The sequence below is a fragment of the Schistocerca gregaria genome, chromosome X (genome assembly GCF_023897955.1).
Source record: "Schistocerca gregaria isolate iqSchGreg1 chromosome X, iqSchGreg1.2, whole genome shotgun sequence".
NCBI classification, from domain to species: Eukaryota; Metazoa; Arthropoda; class Insecta; order Orthoptera; family Acrididae; genus Schistocerca; species Schistocerca gregaria.
Genome location: NC_064931.1, coordinates 585,284,025 through 585,302,692, shown reverse-complemented (window position 1 = coordinate 585,302,692; position 18,668 = coordinate 585,284,025). Strand labels below are relative to the sequence as shown.

Sequence of the window (18,668 nt, the reverse complement as noted above, 5' to 3'; positions counted from 1 at the left end):
TTATCAAGCAGTCCTAGTACAGCAGAGATAGATATGACAATATTAAGCATGATAATTGAAATGACCAACTGTGTGCTTGACAGCCACCTATATACTAGCTACACAGACTGCTGTTTTCCACTGTACTCATTTTGCTAGATGGTGGTGATCTCCCCAGGTGAGGACAGCATTACATGGCCATGGTGCACCCTAATGGCCATTTAATTTGACCTCCTCTGTTGGGGATTGTAATCTTCCTATTAAATGAATAGCCCAATTAGTGGAGATAGTGGATGACCACTTCATGAAAATTTACCATGTGAGAAACCTCCAGTCTGTGTCAATTGTGGAGATGATCACCATACTCAATCCCTGACATAAATGTGCTAACTTAATTAATGAATATAAAATTAATGAATTTAAAGTCTCCATCGCCCCTCATATTTTGAAGCCCAAGAAAGGGTTGCTACTTACATTCCATCCCAGGGGTATCGAATTTTGTTGGTGCTATAGCCAGGCCATCAGCAGTTCCCCGAGTACTTACTCCCTTCATTCTCTCAAAGTTGATTATTGATACTCAAAACAGTAGATTAAACCATTGGGGGATAGATGTTGTGGTCCTGGCAGCACCATATTTCTTGTCATTGAATCACTGCACCCAGCCAGAGAAACTGCATCCTCTTTTGCCATGTAAGCTCTTCCCAGAAAAGACATAATGTGAACCGGAGGCTAATAGAGTCACAGACCAAAGGTTCCAGTGTTGTCTGCTCCTCTTCAGTTCCTACGCCCACAGAATATAATTCTCCACAAGAAACCCATCACTCTAATGTAGTTAAGGAGAAAAAGAAGAAATCTGGTTACACTGGAGGCACCAGATCTTCCCCCGCCAGCAGGCCCAGAACCCTTGTCTGTAGATGTTGCTCCACCCACACAGGTGACAGACAGTGATCCTGGAGAATGACCATTCTCCTTGGCCCCATCATGCCTAACTAGGCTACTCTGAACATGATAATGCAATGGAACTGCAATGGATGTTACTGTCACCTACTAGAACTACTACAGCTAATGGAATCTTGCAGTATGTAGTGCTTTCCTAAAATGACACATCACTGATGACTATTCTCCAATCCTTTAATATTACCATGCCTTGTGTCAGAATCATACTGGCCCTGAGAAAGTATTGGAAGGGTTTGTACATTGGTTTGCACAACAGTTGTCAATGAGTGGATTCTCCTCTTTACAAAACCACAAGCAAAATCAGTGTGAGTTTGAACAATTCTAATTTTGTTCTGTGTCCAATGCATTTTTGTGGTTGCCAGCCTGGCAGTCTCTTTCCCTAGTCTTCTGGCCTTGCTACAATGATCATTACATGATGAACCGGAGATAATTATCACTTTCTGGTGATCCTGTCACTTCTTTGCCACTAATAACTAACTAACTACTTGATGGACCATTTGCCATGCTGGCTTCTTGTAAGGGAAAACAGGCAATGGTACACCTCTGCTATAACTTTCATCTCCTCCCCGACAGGTTGTATCAACAAGATTGTGGGAGATATCTCTGTTGTGATCACCCATGCTGCTGGAAATGCTGCCCCCCTTTGTATTGACCCCCTCCAATGACGACCAGTGATGTACAGGAAAAAATACATTCCAAGTATGTATTCAAATCATCAAAGGGCCCTGCAACATCTCAAGTGACATCTTCCACAGACTTCCCTCATCACTTTGAAGCAGATCCATGCAAAGGTGTACTACCTAATTAAATTCAATGAAAGCAATGTTGGGAGCATTATATCTCTTTTTTGGGAATGTACAGTATGTCATTTAATCTCAGATGTCGGCCAAGCTCTCTATTCTACTGGGCTGCCAACAATCAACAACTGTTCCAGGTCTCCTTTCTCATATTGCTATTTCTAGCTAGGCATGTGTTCTTGCTGAATGTATTGTGCTCCATTTTGTAAGATCATTAGCATCTTCTTCTTACTTGCCTTCTTTTGAGCACATAAAAGACAAATTCAACACATCACCCAATCCTGTACCCCAGTAATCCAGACTTACATAATTATCATTTCACTGACTGAGGACTGCTTCAGCCTCTTTATTCATCATTTGATATGGCCCAAGGTTCTGATTCAATTCATAATCAGACTATCCAACATATGAATTAACACACATGCTCCACTTACTCATAGTCTTCAACTGTATTTGACTATACAGTGTCTTCCTTTTACAATGGAGCGACCACATCATCATAATCACCCAAGTCCTTAAAAAGAACCAATGAACATCAAGAGCTATAGACCAATGAGCCTCGCCAACAGACTCTGCAAAGTACTTTAAAGGATGATAGCCTGATTATTAAGCTGTGTTCTTGTATCACAGGGCCTTTAGTGCTCCTATCAGTGGAGTTTCTGAGAGGGGCGATCCACATCTGACCATGGACTTACAGGTGCGTATAAGACCTCTACTCATTTGGCTATGGAACACCATCTGGTGGGCTATTGCCCCGTCTAATGAACTACACTCTATCAAGGAGACTGTAGCTGCATGGCAGCCCTTCTTCCATTCCTCCCAGAAGGAACCACTGTCCTATGTCACCTCCACATCTGCCACACCAGATTAACATATAGTTTTGTCTTATGTAATGAAACACCTCCATATTGTGGTTCATGAGCCTTGTAGCTCACATCTGGTGAAATGCCACCTTCTTCTGGATCTCTGTCATCCTCAACACTCTCCATTAACCACACTGTTCATCCCTCTTGTACTCTACTTTTAATTTTTGATGCTGTTAGCCCATTTATCTGTAGCACTCTATATTACTCTTTTAGAAATGCCTCTTTGCAGAGCATCCTAAGGAAGACCAGGTCTTAAAGATTCTTTGTACTTTATCTTAACTGATGACAAAGGACAACTGAAAAGGCGTTTTTGATCCCATCAAGACAAGATGTTAACACTTTGACTATATCAGGCTTTGGGGCAAGACAGTTGTGGGAGAGTGGTCTCCCATTACATGCTGACCCATAGAGGACACTCAACAGCACTTACTTGCTCACCAACCTGACCATTTCCTTCACCTTATTTTGCTGTTTGAGTCCCACCAATGTCCATTATATATTTAGCATTTTCAATATTATGGTCCTCCAGAATAGGATTTTCACTCTGCAGTGGAGTGTGCACTGATATGAAAATGCATGTATTTGCTATAAGGTTTTTTTTTTTTTTTTTTTTTTTTTTTTTTTTTTTTTTTTTTTTTTTTTTTTTTTTTTTTTACTTTATGCAGAAACTCATATCAGGTACCAGCAGACATGTCATCAGGTGCAAGATAACTTGTAGATGGCTGTCACTATATTAATAGTTACCCATTTGTGCAAAACTATTAAATACTGGTAACCAGCTTTATTTTGAAGGACAGATGATTTACAGCTTTCAAATACATTTCAAAATTCGTAATTTGGTCATGTTAACTTATTCTTCTTTTGTTTCTTGCTAGAGCAACATCATAATTGTTAATTAAGTACACCATATTGTGCTTTTCATTAATTAATTTGGCTCAATATGGTAACTCTGAATGGATAATGTTGATTTTGATGTATATGATCACGTTTGGCACATACTGTAATTATTACACTACTGGCCATTAAAACTGCTACACCAACATGAAATGCAGATGATAAATGGGTATTCATTGGACAAATATATTATAGTAGAACTGATATGTGATTACATTTTCACGCTGTTTGGGTGCATAGATCCTGAGAAATCAGTACTCAGAACCACCTCTGACCATAATAATGGCCTTGATACACCTGGGCATTGAGTCAAACAGAGCTTGGATGGCATGTACAGGTACAGCTACCCATGCAGCTTCAACATGGTACCACAGTTCATCAAGAGTAGTGACTGGTGTATTGTGATGAGCCAGTTGCTTGGCCACCATTGACCAGATATTTTCAGTTAGTGAGAGATCTGGAGAATGTGCTGGAAAGGGCAGCAGTCGAACATTTTCTGTATCCAGAATGGACCATACAGGACTTGCAACATGCAGTCATGCATTATCCTGCCGAAATGTAGGGTTTTGCAGGGATCGAATGAAGGGTAGAGCCACGGGTCATAACACATCTGGAATGTAACATCCACTGTTCAAAGTGCTGTCAATGCGAACAAGAGGTGGCCGAGACAGGTAACCAAAGGCACCCCATACTGTCACACTGGGTGATACGCCAGTATGGTGATGATGAATACACGCTTCCAATGTGCATTCACCACGATGTCGCCAATCATGGATACAACCATCATGATGCTGTAAACAAAACCTGGATTCATCCAAAAAAATGATGTTTTGCCATTCATGCACCCAGGTTCATCATTGAGTACACCATTGCAGATGCAGGCACAGGTGCAGGCGTCAAGGGTAACTGCAGCCATGGCCTCTGAGCTGATAGTCCATGCTGCTACGAATGTTGTCGAACTGTTCATGCAGATGGTTGTTGTCTTGCAAACGTCTCCATCTGTTGACTCAGTGATTGAGACTTGGCTGCACGATCCGTTACAGCCATGCAGATAAGATGCCTGTCATCTTGACTGCTAGTGATACGAGGCTGTTGGGATCCAGCATGACATTCTGTATTACCTTCCTGAACCCATTGATTACATATTCTGCTAACAGTCATTGGATCTTGACCAATGCAAGCAGCAATGTTGCAATACGATAAACCACAATCACGATAGGCTACATTCCGATCTTTATCAAAGTCGGAAACATGATGATAGGCATGTTTCCTCCTTACACGAGGCATCACAACAATATTTCACCAGGCCACACCCGTCAACTGCTGTTATTGTATGAATAATTGGTTGGAAACGTTCCTTATGTCAGCACGTTGTAGGTGTCGCCACCAGTGACAACATTGTGTAAATGCTCTGAAAAGCTAATCATTTGCATATCACAGCATCCTCTTCCTGTAGGTTAAATTTCACATCTATAGCACGTCTTCTTCGTGGTGTAGCAATTTTAATGGCCAGTAGTGTATTAGTTTTAAAGCATGAATTTGCCCCGTTGCTTGAAACTCGTAGCTCACACACACACACACACACACACACACACACACACACACACACACACACACACACACATGATGTTGCTCTTTCAGACATGAGACATGTCTGGAAGACCAGACACCATTTTTGATCCAGCAGCCACTATGCATTAATACACAAAGGAATTACAGACCTTGGCTGTGTGTAGGCATTGACTCAACTCATTGGGGGAGTCAGGTGCAAATTTCCAACTTCTCTCATTGATTTCAATTATAACCTACTTGCAGCAAAGGTCTGTAATTCCTTTGTATATTAAACAGGTAAAATGGTAGATCATTATTCTAGATCGAGGATATTTGTTAGACCTAATTAAATTTGAAGGCCACTCATTAGTATTTACCTTGTACAGGCCTTATTGTGGCCTTGTGAATATCTTCAACAGTGTGGTGTAACTTGCTACTTGTTGTTTCTTAGGTAGGAAGTTGAAGCAGTCTTGTGTTGAAACATGTGTAACATAAAAATATAAGGTTTTTAATAGAAAATCATAATAATGTTAAAATGTCTTTCATGTGGCACAGAAGATACCAACTGGAAGTATTGCATTGGTTCAAAATTATTTTTTCTCATTGAATGTATAAATATTTTCCTCAGTGGAGCAGAAATTCTGAAATGTGGTATGTTATTGGCTAAGTATCCCATTGGTGCCCACGTATGTGCAAGCCTGGAACATTTTATCTCATCAGATAGTGTGGTTGAGAGAGAGAGAGAGTTATTGATGTTTATTGAGTCATCCTTCTTATAAAAAGCCATCACAATGGCATATATTAATCTGAAATAAAATAAAGTTACTGGAATGAAATGAATGGAGTCAGTGTGAATGAAATCAATCAAAATGCAATGACATGAAATGATATTAACAAAAGCTGGTCAGAAAAGCTAAACCTGCTATATAATAAATGTGACATGACAAACTTTGTGCTAGATTGCAACTCAAATCTTCATAGACATGAGCCTTTACTATCAAGCTATTACAGCTTGCAATCAGCAATGGATTAGATTTTCATTGTCATTCATCTTTCCTTCTGTTACTCAGGAAAACAACAATCAGAAGTTTTCCTATGGAGTACGTGAGAAAACAATGGGGTACTGATTTGGTGAAGGACCCTGGTTCACCCTGTCATACAGATATACATCAGTTGAATTAAATCCACTGAAGTGAAATTAATAGATGGAAACATCTATGATAATGTAAACTTCAGTTTGATCTAAGAGGATGCTTAAACAGCCTAATGCTTAAGGATATTGTTCATGTTCAAAGGCCAACCTTGCACATGTGTTCATTTGTCATATATTGATGTATTTATCTGTCTGTGAAAATGTCCTGAATTAATTATGTATTACATATAAGTTGAGGAAGATTGATTGGTTGCTTGAGGGTTTAAAGGACTGAACAGCCAGGTCATGAGTCTCTTGTTCATGTGACAGTCCATCTGGATTTAGTGACATCAGTCAGAATTCTGATCAAACTGTGGTAGTATCTAGCACTGGTAAAAATGAAGCACCAAAAGCGGTATTGATGCCAAGGATAGGAAACAATTAGAGATAAAAATATATGGGTCAGGTGGGTCTGGAGGCCAGAGAGCAAATGTGGACCATAGGGAGCTCATCTGCAGTGAGGGTAACCTCCTGCACATCTTTGGAAAGCCTAAGACAGTAATGGAATAAATAATTCCTTCTAGCTGGGTGGAGAGGTGGCCCATAATGAAACTTTGTGGCAGATTAAAACTGTGTGCCAGACCAAGACTCAAACTTGGGAACTTTTGTGAAATTTGGAAGGCAGGAGGCAAGGTACTGGCAGAACTGAAGCTGTGAGGATGGGTTGTGAGTCATGCTTGGGTAGCTCAGACATAAGAGCACTTGCCTGTGAAAGGCAAAGTCCTGAGTTTGGGTCTCGTTCTGGCACACAGTTTTAATTTACCAGGAAGTTTCACATCAGTGCACACTCTGCAGTGGAGTGTGCACTGCAGTGGAGTGTGCACTGCAGTGGAGTGTGCACTGATGTGAAACATCAGGAACAAGTATGGTAAATCATCTGGGCGTGATGGAACAGAATTGGAATAATCTAACAGAAAAATCCAAACAAAAGTTCATACAATTATTTTAGCTTTGGATGTAAAATGTATAGTTTGTGTCATTAATGGTAATTAAAATAAAGTTTTTTATTGATTATATGTTTTTAAGCATTCTTCCATGCAAAGAGCCAGCTTTTCTTTACAAATAAGACAAAAATACCATGACTCATGGCATTTCTTTTGTTGTGTACACTCTATGCAGAGGTAGTTTTTCTTGGTGGTGTGTATTGTCTCTAAATAATAAAAGCTGCCATCAGTCATGATTTTCTTTGCAATGTCTGCTGTCCTATCCCCAATCAATGCTTGAATAATTTTTTCTCTGAAAGCTAGAGACTTGATACTCCTGCCTGCTTATTGATTATAAAAGCACTGAACATTCTGCACACAAATTTGCATTACATGTAGAGAAAGCTTCTATGGCCATTTAATAGTTTTTTCCAGTGCTGAATAATATAACAGCATTTGATCTTACTCATGCCATTGTCGTAGTCTCTGACTATGTCTGATTTCAAGGCAACTTCACCATTTCTATGGTGAACTTCCACCATTTTGGCATGTTGCATATTAGAAATGGTAATGGCTTCCCTTTTTTTTCTTCCATTTACAAACCAAATCATTGTCATTTATTTTCCATGCCAACTGACCTTTTTTCAATTTCATAATAACTAATAACTTTGAGTTTTTCATTCTTTTGTTATGTAATGTTCCACAAACATAGGTTTTGTAAGTCAACAAAAATTTTGTAAGTGATATGGAATTATAAAAATTATCCATACATAGCACATATCCTTCATTCAAGAAAGCTTCCATCAGGTGTGAAACAATGTCAGATGCATGACCCATCTCAACCTTCTCCTGTGACCTGCTACAGTAGATTTTTATTTTGTGAAATACACCATTAGATTCCTAGATTTCAAAAAGTTGTATACCATTCTTGTGTTTCTTGTTTTTGCTATGCAGCCTGAAAAACAGACAACTGGACCACAAAACCATTGATTTGTTAATGCAGAGATTCTGGTCAGGACTGTAATTATTGACCATGATACTACCAAAAAGGAATAAAAATGGTATAATTTTGTAGAGTTGGTCATTAGATTGCAATGAGTGATATGACAAGTGTAAATATCTCAGTAACAGCTGAAATCTGTTTCTACTCATAACAGATCTCCAGCATGTGGCACTGTAAAAAGGAAGTGTACTGCAGTGACATTCTGTTAATGGAAAGCAATAAGGTCTTATGTGTGGCATGTAATCTGCTCCTCCCTCACATCATTTGATTTGCAGATTGTCACTGAATTTACAATAAATTCTTTTAATTAACTTTGAGAGGAGCAAGATTTAGAATAAACTTTTTTACTTATCTTCTTCTCTCATAGTTGGCTCCAGTTCTTCATGTCCAGGAGTTGATTCCTGTAGCTGAAATTTTTTGGTGTTATAGGTTCTCATGGTTCCAACTGACATGATAACTACTGAAGAATCCCTGTTTTTGTGTTGATTTTTATTCTTTCACATTTTTCTAGATCTTTCTGTCTTTGCAATTTTCACTACAAAACTGAAAATTACATCGTTTTTGCCAAACATAAAAAGTGTGTTCGATCACATCAGAGGCATGCTCACTACCAATCCATTCTGCAGACCTAACAATATTCCAAAGACTTTACAAACTTTCTTGACAAATGACTTTTTTTTAAATCTATACCATTATTTTATAAATGAATCCAGAAATAAATTTAACAAACATCATTCAATTGCACAATTAATAAGAGGAGTTTTAAATGTGCCAGATATTTCTTGATTTCAAATGTTTCTAAAAGAAAAGTAATTTTAACTTTACATATAGAGTTAGTACATATTGATTGTAACAATGAAAATAAAGTAATTTCTTTTTATGGGTAACAGTCTGAAATACACAGTCAGTCTGGTGTTTTTTACATTTTGGTTGTGAGTTACTACTTTCTGAATTTCTTTCACTGGGAAGCAAAAGTTAAGATATTCTACAATATCATAAAATTTGGCCCATTTGTATTCGGACCCTTTTTCTGATGAACTAGTTGCCATTCCTCAGATGCTAGTTTACTTTTAAAAGGATTAATGTTTCTCTCTTTAAGCATTCTTTTATGTTCTACGACCTGAGTCCTTTCTTGGATGCTTGTATGTTCATAGTCTACAAACTGACTTTTGTGGTCTGAGTAGTGGAAGTCCACATTCCAGCATCTAATACTATCTTTTACCTCTTTACTTAGTATTATGTAGTCCATTCTACTAGAAGTAGACTGAGTTACTCTTGTATCTGAATTTACTGCAGTCATGAGATTATAGGAGTTAAGGGTATCCATTAGCCTGCTGGTATGGTTGTTGCAAGATGTTGCCTCTATATTCAAGTCACCAAGTATTGTTACCTCGTTTGGGTCACAGTGTCCCACTATTCTACTAAAAATATCTATGAAACGGCCGTACCTCTGATTTTAGTGAGGAAATGTTGTTTTAGAAATGATTAAGTTTCCAATCAGTTTGTTTACAGGGGATGCCACTCATTTTTTATTAGTATAACATGAGAAACTGCACAATTACATTCCTTTTTAGAGTCACAAATGGTTTTTATTCTTCAGTGAATTAATGAACTGCATATTTCTGTAATTAGCATCACTCAACTACATGTCCAAATAACCATAAATTGCTAATAAAGCCTTGTCTAACCTTGACCATGGCAGACTACATGTCTGTCTTCAGACACTGCCAAATCAGCTCAGATTTACATGAAAGACACTGCTAACTAAGTATTAACTGATACTGTCCTCCGAGACTGTCGAATGAGCTCTCATCTTACAGCTGAACCACTTCTAAGTTAGGCGCGATTCAAAGATCACTGCCTTTTTGTTCTGCAGTTGCTTACTATTCTGCTAGTTATTAATACTTGTGAAATAATGGAATGATAGCACATTATTGAGAGATGCTTTAATTTGAAATTCAAGTGAATACACTGTTTAATTTTTCAAAAACACTCCTGGAAATGGAAAAAAGAACACATTGACACCGGTGTGTCAGACCCACCATACTTGCTCCGGACACTGCGAGAGGGCTGTACAAGCAATGATCACATGCACGGCACAGCGGACACACCAGGAACCGCAGTGTTGGCCGTCGAATGGCGCTAGCTGCGCAGCATTTGTGCACCGCCGCCGTCAGTGTCAGCCAGTTTGTCATGGCATACGGAGCTCCATCGCAGTCTTTAACACTGGTAGCATGCCACGACAGTGTGGACGTGAACCGTATGTGCAGTTGACGGACTTTGAGCGAGGGCGTATAGTGGATATGCGGGAGGCTGGATGGACGTACCGCCGAATTGCTCAACACGTGGGGCGTGAGGTCTCCACAGTACATCGATGTTGTCGCCAGTGGTCGGCGGAAGGTGCATGTGCCCGTCGACCTGGGACCAGACCACAGCGACGCACGGATGCACGCCAAGACCGTAGGATCCTAGGCAGTGTCGTAGGGGAGCGCACCGCCACTTCCCAGCAAATTAGGGACACTGTTGCTCCTGGGGTATCGGCGAGGACCATTCGCAACCGTCTCCATGAAGCTGGGCTACGGTCCCGCACACCGTTAGGCCGTCTTCCGCTCACGCCCCAACATCGTGCAGCCCGCCTCCAGTGGTGTCGCGACAGGCTTGAATGGAGGGACGAATGAAGATGTGTCGTCTTCAGCGATGAGAGTCGCTTCTGCCTTGGTGCCAATGATGGTCGTATGCGTGTTTGGTGATGTGCAGGTGAGCGCCACAATCAGGACTGCATATGACCGAGGCACACAGGGCCAACAACTGGCATCGTGGTGTGGGGAGCGATCTCCTACACTGGCCGTACACCTCTGGTGATCATCGAGGGGACACTGAATAGTGCACGGTACATCCAAACCGTCATCGAACTCATCGTTCTACCATTCCTAGACCGGCAAGGGAACTTGCTGTTCCAACAGGACAATGCACGTCCGCATGTATCCCGTGCCACCCAATGTGCTCTAGAAGGTGTAAGTCAACTACCCTGGCCAGCAAGATCTCTGGATCTGTCCCCCATTGAGCATGTTTGGGACTGGATGAAGCGTCATCTCACGCGGTCTGCACGTCCAGCACGAACGCTGGTCCAACTGAGGTGCCAGGTGGAAATGGCATGGCAAGCCGTTCCACAGGACTACATCCAGCATCTCTACGATCGTCTCCATGGGAGAATAGCAGCCTGCATTGCAGCGAAAGGTGGATATACACTGTACTAGTGCCGACATTGTGCATGCTCTGTTGCCTGTGTCTATGTGCCTGTGGTTCTGTCAGTGTGATCATGTGATGTATCTGACCCCAGGAATGTGTCAATAAAGTTTCCCCTTCCTGGGACAATGAATTCACGGTGTTCTTATTTCAATTTCCAGGAGTGTATTATTAATAGAAGATTATCATTTTGGTACACCTTCTGAACACACTAGCCAATTATGGAGAAGGGCCACAATTTAGGTGGTATTTCTCATGATACCTGTGCCATATAAATCATCTGTCATCAGTACCTCACACCACACTACGTCATCTAGCCACAGCTACCTTCTCACGTGCTCTAAAAAGAGCTTCTTGTAGCCAAATATTATGGCTGCAAAGCCAGAAATATTTCACCTTCTTCCACTGATAAAATTTTTTATCAACGGTTTATTAAAGTTTGAAAGTAATGATGATATTTACAAATAAAATACTAGGAGGAACAACGATCCATAACATCCTCTACTAAATCTAACACTGACCCTGAAAATAAAAAGAAGCAAAGCTAGAAAATTCTTTGATAGTGTACCCATAGAACTAAAAGCATCTTACGGAAAACATAATCATTTTCACATGCTGATTAAACCTATTTCTCCTTAATAACTCTTTATACCACTGAATAAATCTTCAAGAGGAGTAAGCTGCCATTTGTAAACCCACTAATTGCTAAAACATACTCATTTAAATACACGAGTTATTAATTTTGTTCAGTTAACATCTTTCACATGATAATGTTTATCACAAATATAATCAATAGGGCTCATAACTAAGTAAATCATTAATTAACTGTTAGGCAAAGGGTATGTAAATAACACCAGTGGTATGCAGGGTGCTTTAGTATCTCCCGTCATCTTTAAATATTATGTAGCCTTTGTTTTCACTGTTGTTTGTGACTGGTACATAGATATTTTGTTGTTAGCTGTCATATAACACTAAGTAAAACCTATCAAAATATTGTTACTCATCTGTGAACTCGCTGGAAACCTGAAATTTGTGTAATATACATTATTCTAATTTCTGATAACTTTTTAATAGTCCATAGAAAATAGAAAAAAGCACATAAAACAAAAAGAGAGACTGAGGAAACATGAGATGATCTTGCAAGTGTTTGAGAGCATGTGATAGGGGATAGCCAAAAATAAACAGACGAAAATAAATTAAACACATACAAATTCAAAAATAAAAGTAGATAAATATGAAAGAACGCACACTATAAAATGATGAGGTAACAAAATAGAGCATGATTTCTTCTTCTTCTTCTGCTTCTTCTTTTTCCTGCTCTTATCCCAAGTCTTCATGGGGTCAGTATGTTATTCTCACTCAGGCAATGTTAATGGCAGAAGATACCTGGTTGTCCATCCCGTTGCCACCCCTTCCACCAGGATGCAATGTGTGTAACCCACCTGTCTGTCTCTAGTATTAGCCCATGTGAAAGTATGAGAACATTTTTAAAATGTTGGAGAATAGTGTGACTGGAGCTGAATATGAGCACTAGCCCAGTATTCATGTATCTGGACTGGTGAAAGTGCCTAAAATACATATCCAGGGTGGCCAGTATATTGAGCTTCATCATTAATCAGCCAGGCAAATTTATTCTCGGTCCAGTGTGCCTATGCAAACTCCAGAAGAATCATGCTGTGTACTTTGTCCTCTGGAGGGCTAACAATATTGAGCAGACAGTGGAAAATATAAAATCAGGGATGGCAAAGAATATTATAAAGCTTTGAAGGGAAGGTGGAATGAAGGAGGTTACATGAATGAAGGATATAAAGACAGTGTAGAGAGAACAGTCACCTTTGTAAGAAATTTGAAGTCAGGTAGTTCATAAACCAAGAATCTGCAGAGTAAGAAGTTACTCTAATAATCTGAAAAGCTAGCACTGGAAGAAAGTATCAGAATGATCAAATAGTTTCTGAAACTATGATGATGAAAAAGTGTTTTAAAAGTTATTATCGAGTCTGACACAATGAAGAAGAATATTTCAGTTTCATCATTCTAGGCACACAGAACTTTCATGAAACAGTTACTGTTGATACATTATTTTGCTGCATCATTCATAATTAATGCACTCACAGAAAATGATGCAGTGATTTCACATTAACAGTATAATATGGTAAAATTAAATTTCTGGTAAGTACAACACCAAAATTCTCTTGCATTAGTGCAAATGGAGGGAAAATGCACTGAGTTAAATGCAAAAATAGTTATACAAATTCAAGTTTAGCACTTTTGTTGACTTTGACTCTCTCTCTGCTTTTACCTGTTTTCATACAACAGTAGATTAAGATTCAGCCCCTGAGTGGGCACTCTGTTTTTAAGAATGGACAGTAAACAGCACAGTTGCATCATATCCCAGGAAACTGCTTATTTGATTATTAATTTTCTCATAGCCAACTTCCTCATTGTAGGATTGAGCTACTAGCACATAATGTGGATCATTTCCCTGCATGGGATATAATTTTTTCTCCTTTAGCTCACTGTTTATTTTATATTACTACTGCTCACTTGGATGTATGACAACACAATTTATCACTGTGCTAGTTGAAACAATACTGAAGGAATATGTATGGGCTCACAATTGTGAAACAACAATAGAATGGTGCAAAACACTTTTATTTATGGCTGGTGCACTTTATACATAGGCACATTGGCTCTGAAGTTAAATAGAGGCCCCAGATTTGATTTAGCTCATGACTTAATAGTAAATTGAAGGTAAATGGTAAAATGTGCACAGATCTTTAACATTAAATAAGAGTAAATTACTGATGTCTTTTTCTTTTCACATGTTTTTAGGTAATCAAACATGCAGAGAGATGCCAGTGCAAATTTGTATGGTGCTGCTACGTTAAGTGCAAGACTTGTGAAACTCAAGTTGATCGTCACACGTGCAAGTGATTTTTGTGTCGGACATGCATTAATGTGTGCCAACATTTTTCCTACAAGTATTTATTCATGTCATTAACTTTCTCCTATTGTAAATAGCACATAAATGATTTTAATTTTCTTCATCAGACTTTCTGTTGAAACTCGAATACCAAATGTAATATTAAAATCGACAACATTACATTATTTTAAGTAAATAATGTACATGCATTCAGTGTGCATTCCATCATTTAAACTATGACTGACTGTTAACAGCTCATTTGTTATCTTGAACTCATCCTTGGTGTGTCACACACTGACTGTTCCTCCAGAAGTGCCACTTTAGCTTTGCTATTTGTGCAATACTCAGTTAAACATTTAATACTTTCACAAGAATACAGTTTATTCAAGAAGTTGATTGTGTAGTACAAGTACCAGTATTTGTTTAAGTTATTTTGCTGTATAGATTTTGTTTGAGTGTAAATAGATACATTATTTTTATTTTTTATTATTCCTAGTATTATTATTTTGTTACCTGTGAATTATTGTTATTTTCATTTGAAGTCTGGGTATCTCAACAACACATCTTCAACAGTGAGCGAAGATTTGTTTTGTAGGAAGTACTTCTTTATCAGCAATAATTTGCTTACAGTTTTGTCGTATGTTGATAACTGCAACTATATGATGTGAGCTGACCACATTCTGTTTGCCAGTTAAATTTTATCAACCTATTATTCTTTACAATGTTCACTTGAAGAAAAAAGTGTAAATTAGGTATTAGCAGTGACTAATATAAGAAGGTGTTGTACTCATTGACGTCCATGTTGTCATGTATACAGAAATGGAACTTTCTTTTGCATACTTTGTGATCAGTTTTCTCTCACAAGTATTAAAAATATTATTTTGGTATAAAAAGCCTGCATTTTAACTGGTGTGTATGGCATTGTATGTTTATTGCAATAAGCCTGTGGATTCTCTGTTTGTAACATACAGGAATTCCTGTAGTCTGAAGTGGTAGTATTTACTCAACTGCACTATCAGAAATAGAAATGTGTGCAGTGTTATCACAGAGATGCTGTCTGTTTGCATCACACGTACATGAAACCTCTTAATTCAGTACTGGGTACTCTTTCTAAGGTAATAGTTTTATTTATTTATTAATTTGTAACATCTTGTGTACACTGAAGTCATTAAGATGCACAAATTTAACTGGAATGAGTGCAGAGAAGAATTAGCTGTGACCTTGCTGGAAAAAATCTCAGAGTTGGCCAGAAGCAATTTTAGGAAAACAATAAAAAAAACTTCATGTTTGAACTGTGTGAGTCCAATGTCACAACCACTGTGCCTTCCCTCACTTCCACCATTTTCCTCCTATTTTCTTACCTAACAATAACTGTGCAGATGTAAAAAATACACACCAAAATATAGATTAATAATAAAAATTCTGAATTGTGGAATCTATTGGGAAGGAGGTATGGTGAGCTCATCAAATACACAAACGCAGACCACTTTCTCAGAAAATATTATTCCTGGACTGTAAAGTCACACTGTTTGAAATACATTTTGTTTTTACATTGTTCATAAGCAGTCTGATGCTGTTTCCATCCATATATTTGTTGTATCTGTTAGTGTTTTTGCTCTTATGGGGTCCTACTTATAAATTCTGTGTAGTAAAAAAAAGGGTATTTCAGTCATTTAATCAATACATCATCAGAAGCATCTGTAATTCTGTGTGAAACTTTTTCTACTTGCACATAAACATGACTATTAACTGAAACTTTATGGCAGATGAAAACTGTGTGCTGGACAGAGACTTGAACCTGGAACATTCGCCTTTCATCAACAAGTGCACTGTATGAGGTATCCAAACATGATCTACCTTCATAGCTTTACTTCCATCAGTGTATCATATCTTACACTCCTAAATTGTGAGGTTGAGTCATCAGTCATGCTTGGGTACTTTAGTCACTCGAGTATTGCCTGTGAAAGGCAGTAGCCCTGGGTTTGAGTTTCAGTCCTGCCCTCAGTTTTAATTTGCCAGGAAGTTTCATATCCATGCACAATATGCTAAAAAGTGAAAATTTGTTTTGGATGATTTGTAACTGTTTAGAATTTAAGTAGTTGCAGTGATATAGACACATAACATCTGCAATAGATCAGTGTTCAAAACGGTAATATAACTAATAAGAATTCATACTGAGAGATGAAACTAGATGAACAGGTGCAGTACTTTCTCCAAGAAGAAAGGTAGCAGTGACAGATACGATATTAGTTTGAGATGAATAGGAAAAAGAGGTACCACACTTACAGCTACCCAAACACTGAAGATAAAATTTCTCTTTAAGAATACTCTAACACTTCGTCTTCTTGCTCAGCAATTGTATTATACTCATTTTGTCAGCATTTATGACCTATAGGTGAGAACTAAATCTAATTCTTAATCATCCAATATTTTGTATAATATTGAATTTCACACAATTCAGATCAGTGACAATATTTCAGGGCACCATGTTTCTGCTTATATTTAATGGTTGTGTGTGTGGGCCCAGTTTTGATGCTGAAATCAGAATATCAGAAAGAAAGCTGATGTCAAATTTAATATTCCTCAGAAAACAGGTAATCTATCAATTTGTTTGGTGTCCTACATCTAGCTAATGTTGGGTTGGAACTGGTATGGAACTACTCCATTTTTCCAGAGAACTATACCTGTATGTAGGCTACTATTTTGATGGGGGTCACCACTCCCAAAGGCAGTTTGAAGATACTCCCAGCTCCCCCTGGGGAGGAATCTATGTATGCCTTAGATCTGTCCCTAGAATACAAAGCAGGGTTGAATGTGATTGAGTTTTCAAAGTGTTTGTGCATTGTGTGACAGAGGAAGGACCTGCAACTACACCTAATAATTACCCAAGTGAACATGCGTTACTGCCTAAAAGCCACATCCAAGTTGGCTAATGCATTGGCTCCTAGTGTTAATTGATGAGATGGATTTGATCCAAGGACAGCATGCCTCTCCATGTCCAAGAAGCATGCACTTCAACATACTTGATTATCCATGTGGGCTACAGAACAGGTACTCTGAAAGAGAAATTAAATAAATTCTTGACACATTGAACTCTTTCACGCCATTTTTTCAAAGTGTCATCAACTGGGAAAATGTTTTCTTGGTAGGTTTCAGTCACTTCATTTAAAATGTCATGGGACACATTATGCACTTTATTTTTTGTATTCCTAAACTGTATAATATGACGTATTTCTATGAAATACATTATATTGTCAGTGTTCATTCTATGCATTGATATTCCTGAAAACTTGTTCATCTTTATGGAAAAGGTTGCTAATGGAATTATCTGTAGATGATCTTGATGTTGAGGCAGAAGGAGACATTTTCATCTTCTCAATTTCAGGGATAAGGAATGTTGAGGAGGCAGTGCAGTGTTTCTGACCATGAGCTAGTGTCCTCAGTTTTATTACAGGCTTTCTTCTTTGTCTTCCTGTGTCAGGTTGTTAGATACTGGTGATGTTAATTTCTCCATTGGATGCACACATTCAATTCAGTGTTCCTTGATGGATTATTGGAGGGTCAAGTTGTGTGTCAGTCCTGCATTTCACCTTCTCCCTTTGTGTATTTCATACTTATCATCATGGTACTGTTGCGCATCTGATTCATCATACATGGATTCAAGAAAGACACTAAGTGTGGTTGTACAAAGGTTAAGGGATTGGAGGTCTATCTGGGAGAAATGAGAATCAGTGTACGGCACAGAAATCCAAATTCAGATTATCTATCTTAAATGAAATCATTGTTAATGAGCCAATGAACCTAAATTGTCCTTCATTTATTAAGATTTAGGTATTAAGCAGATTACCTGAATAGCTTGGTGTAAATACCAGAGGATATTTCCCTCAAATTGAATATGGCCAGTTCCCCTCCTTATTCTTGTCCTGTTTGTGTTTGCGTCCAATCTCCAATGACCTCATCCTCCAGGGGACATAAAATCTCAGTCTTTCTGTTTTCAGAGGAATGTATTTTCACTGTGACCTCATCCAGGTTATCAATGCAGAATATTCATTTTATTCTCAATACTTATTCAGATCTCTGGAGCTGAACTGGATGTATTTTCAAAATTATGACTTGCTGCTCTTGAATTTGCTGTGTTTGTAGCTAAAATTTTTTGATATAAGGTCCACCTGTTAATGAAAAGTGCAGGGTTTTCATGTGACGTAAACCTGTTTCAGCAACTCTGTGCCATCATCAGTGGGTTTCTTTTATTAAAATATGTGAAATGTAAACACATTTTAAGTGATAACTACTCTAGAAAAATTACACCTAAAGACATTTTTGTTTCTTTTTGTTGT

At 38.3% G+C, this 18,668-nt stretch overlaps 1 protein-coding gene across 2 annotated transcripts in view; it reads left to right on the top strand.

The window, feature by feature from the left end:
* LOC126299030 (protein Wnt-16-like) overlaps positions 1–15,998 on the top strand; it is a 748,335-nt gene extending 732,337 nt beyond the window's left edge. Inside the window, exon 7 of one of the 2 annotated variants that reach the window (XM_049990672.1) lies at positions 14,241–15,998. In XM_049990672.1, the coding sequence (XP_049846629.1) occupies positions 14,241–14,342 (102 nt within the window). In that variant the 3' untranslated portion in view covers positions 14,343–15,998. The remainder of the gene's footprint in view (positions 1–14,240) is intronic. The other variant, XM_049990671.1, reaches the window with a different exon arrangement.
* The last annotated feature ends 2,670 nt before the right edge of the window (positions 15,999–18,668 follow it).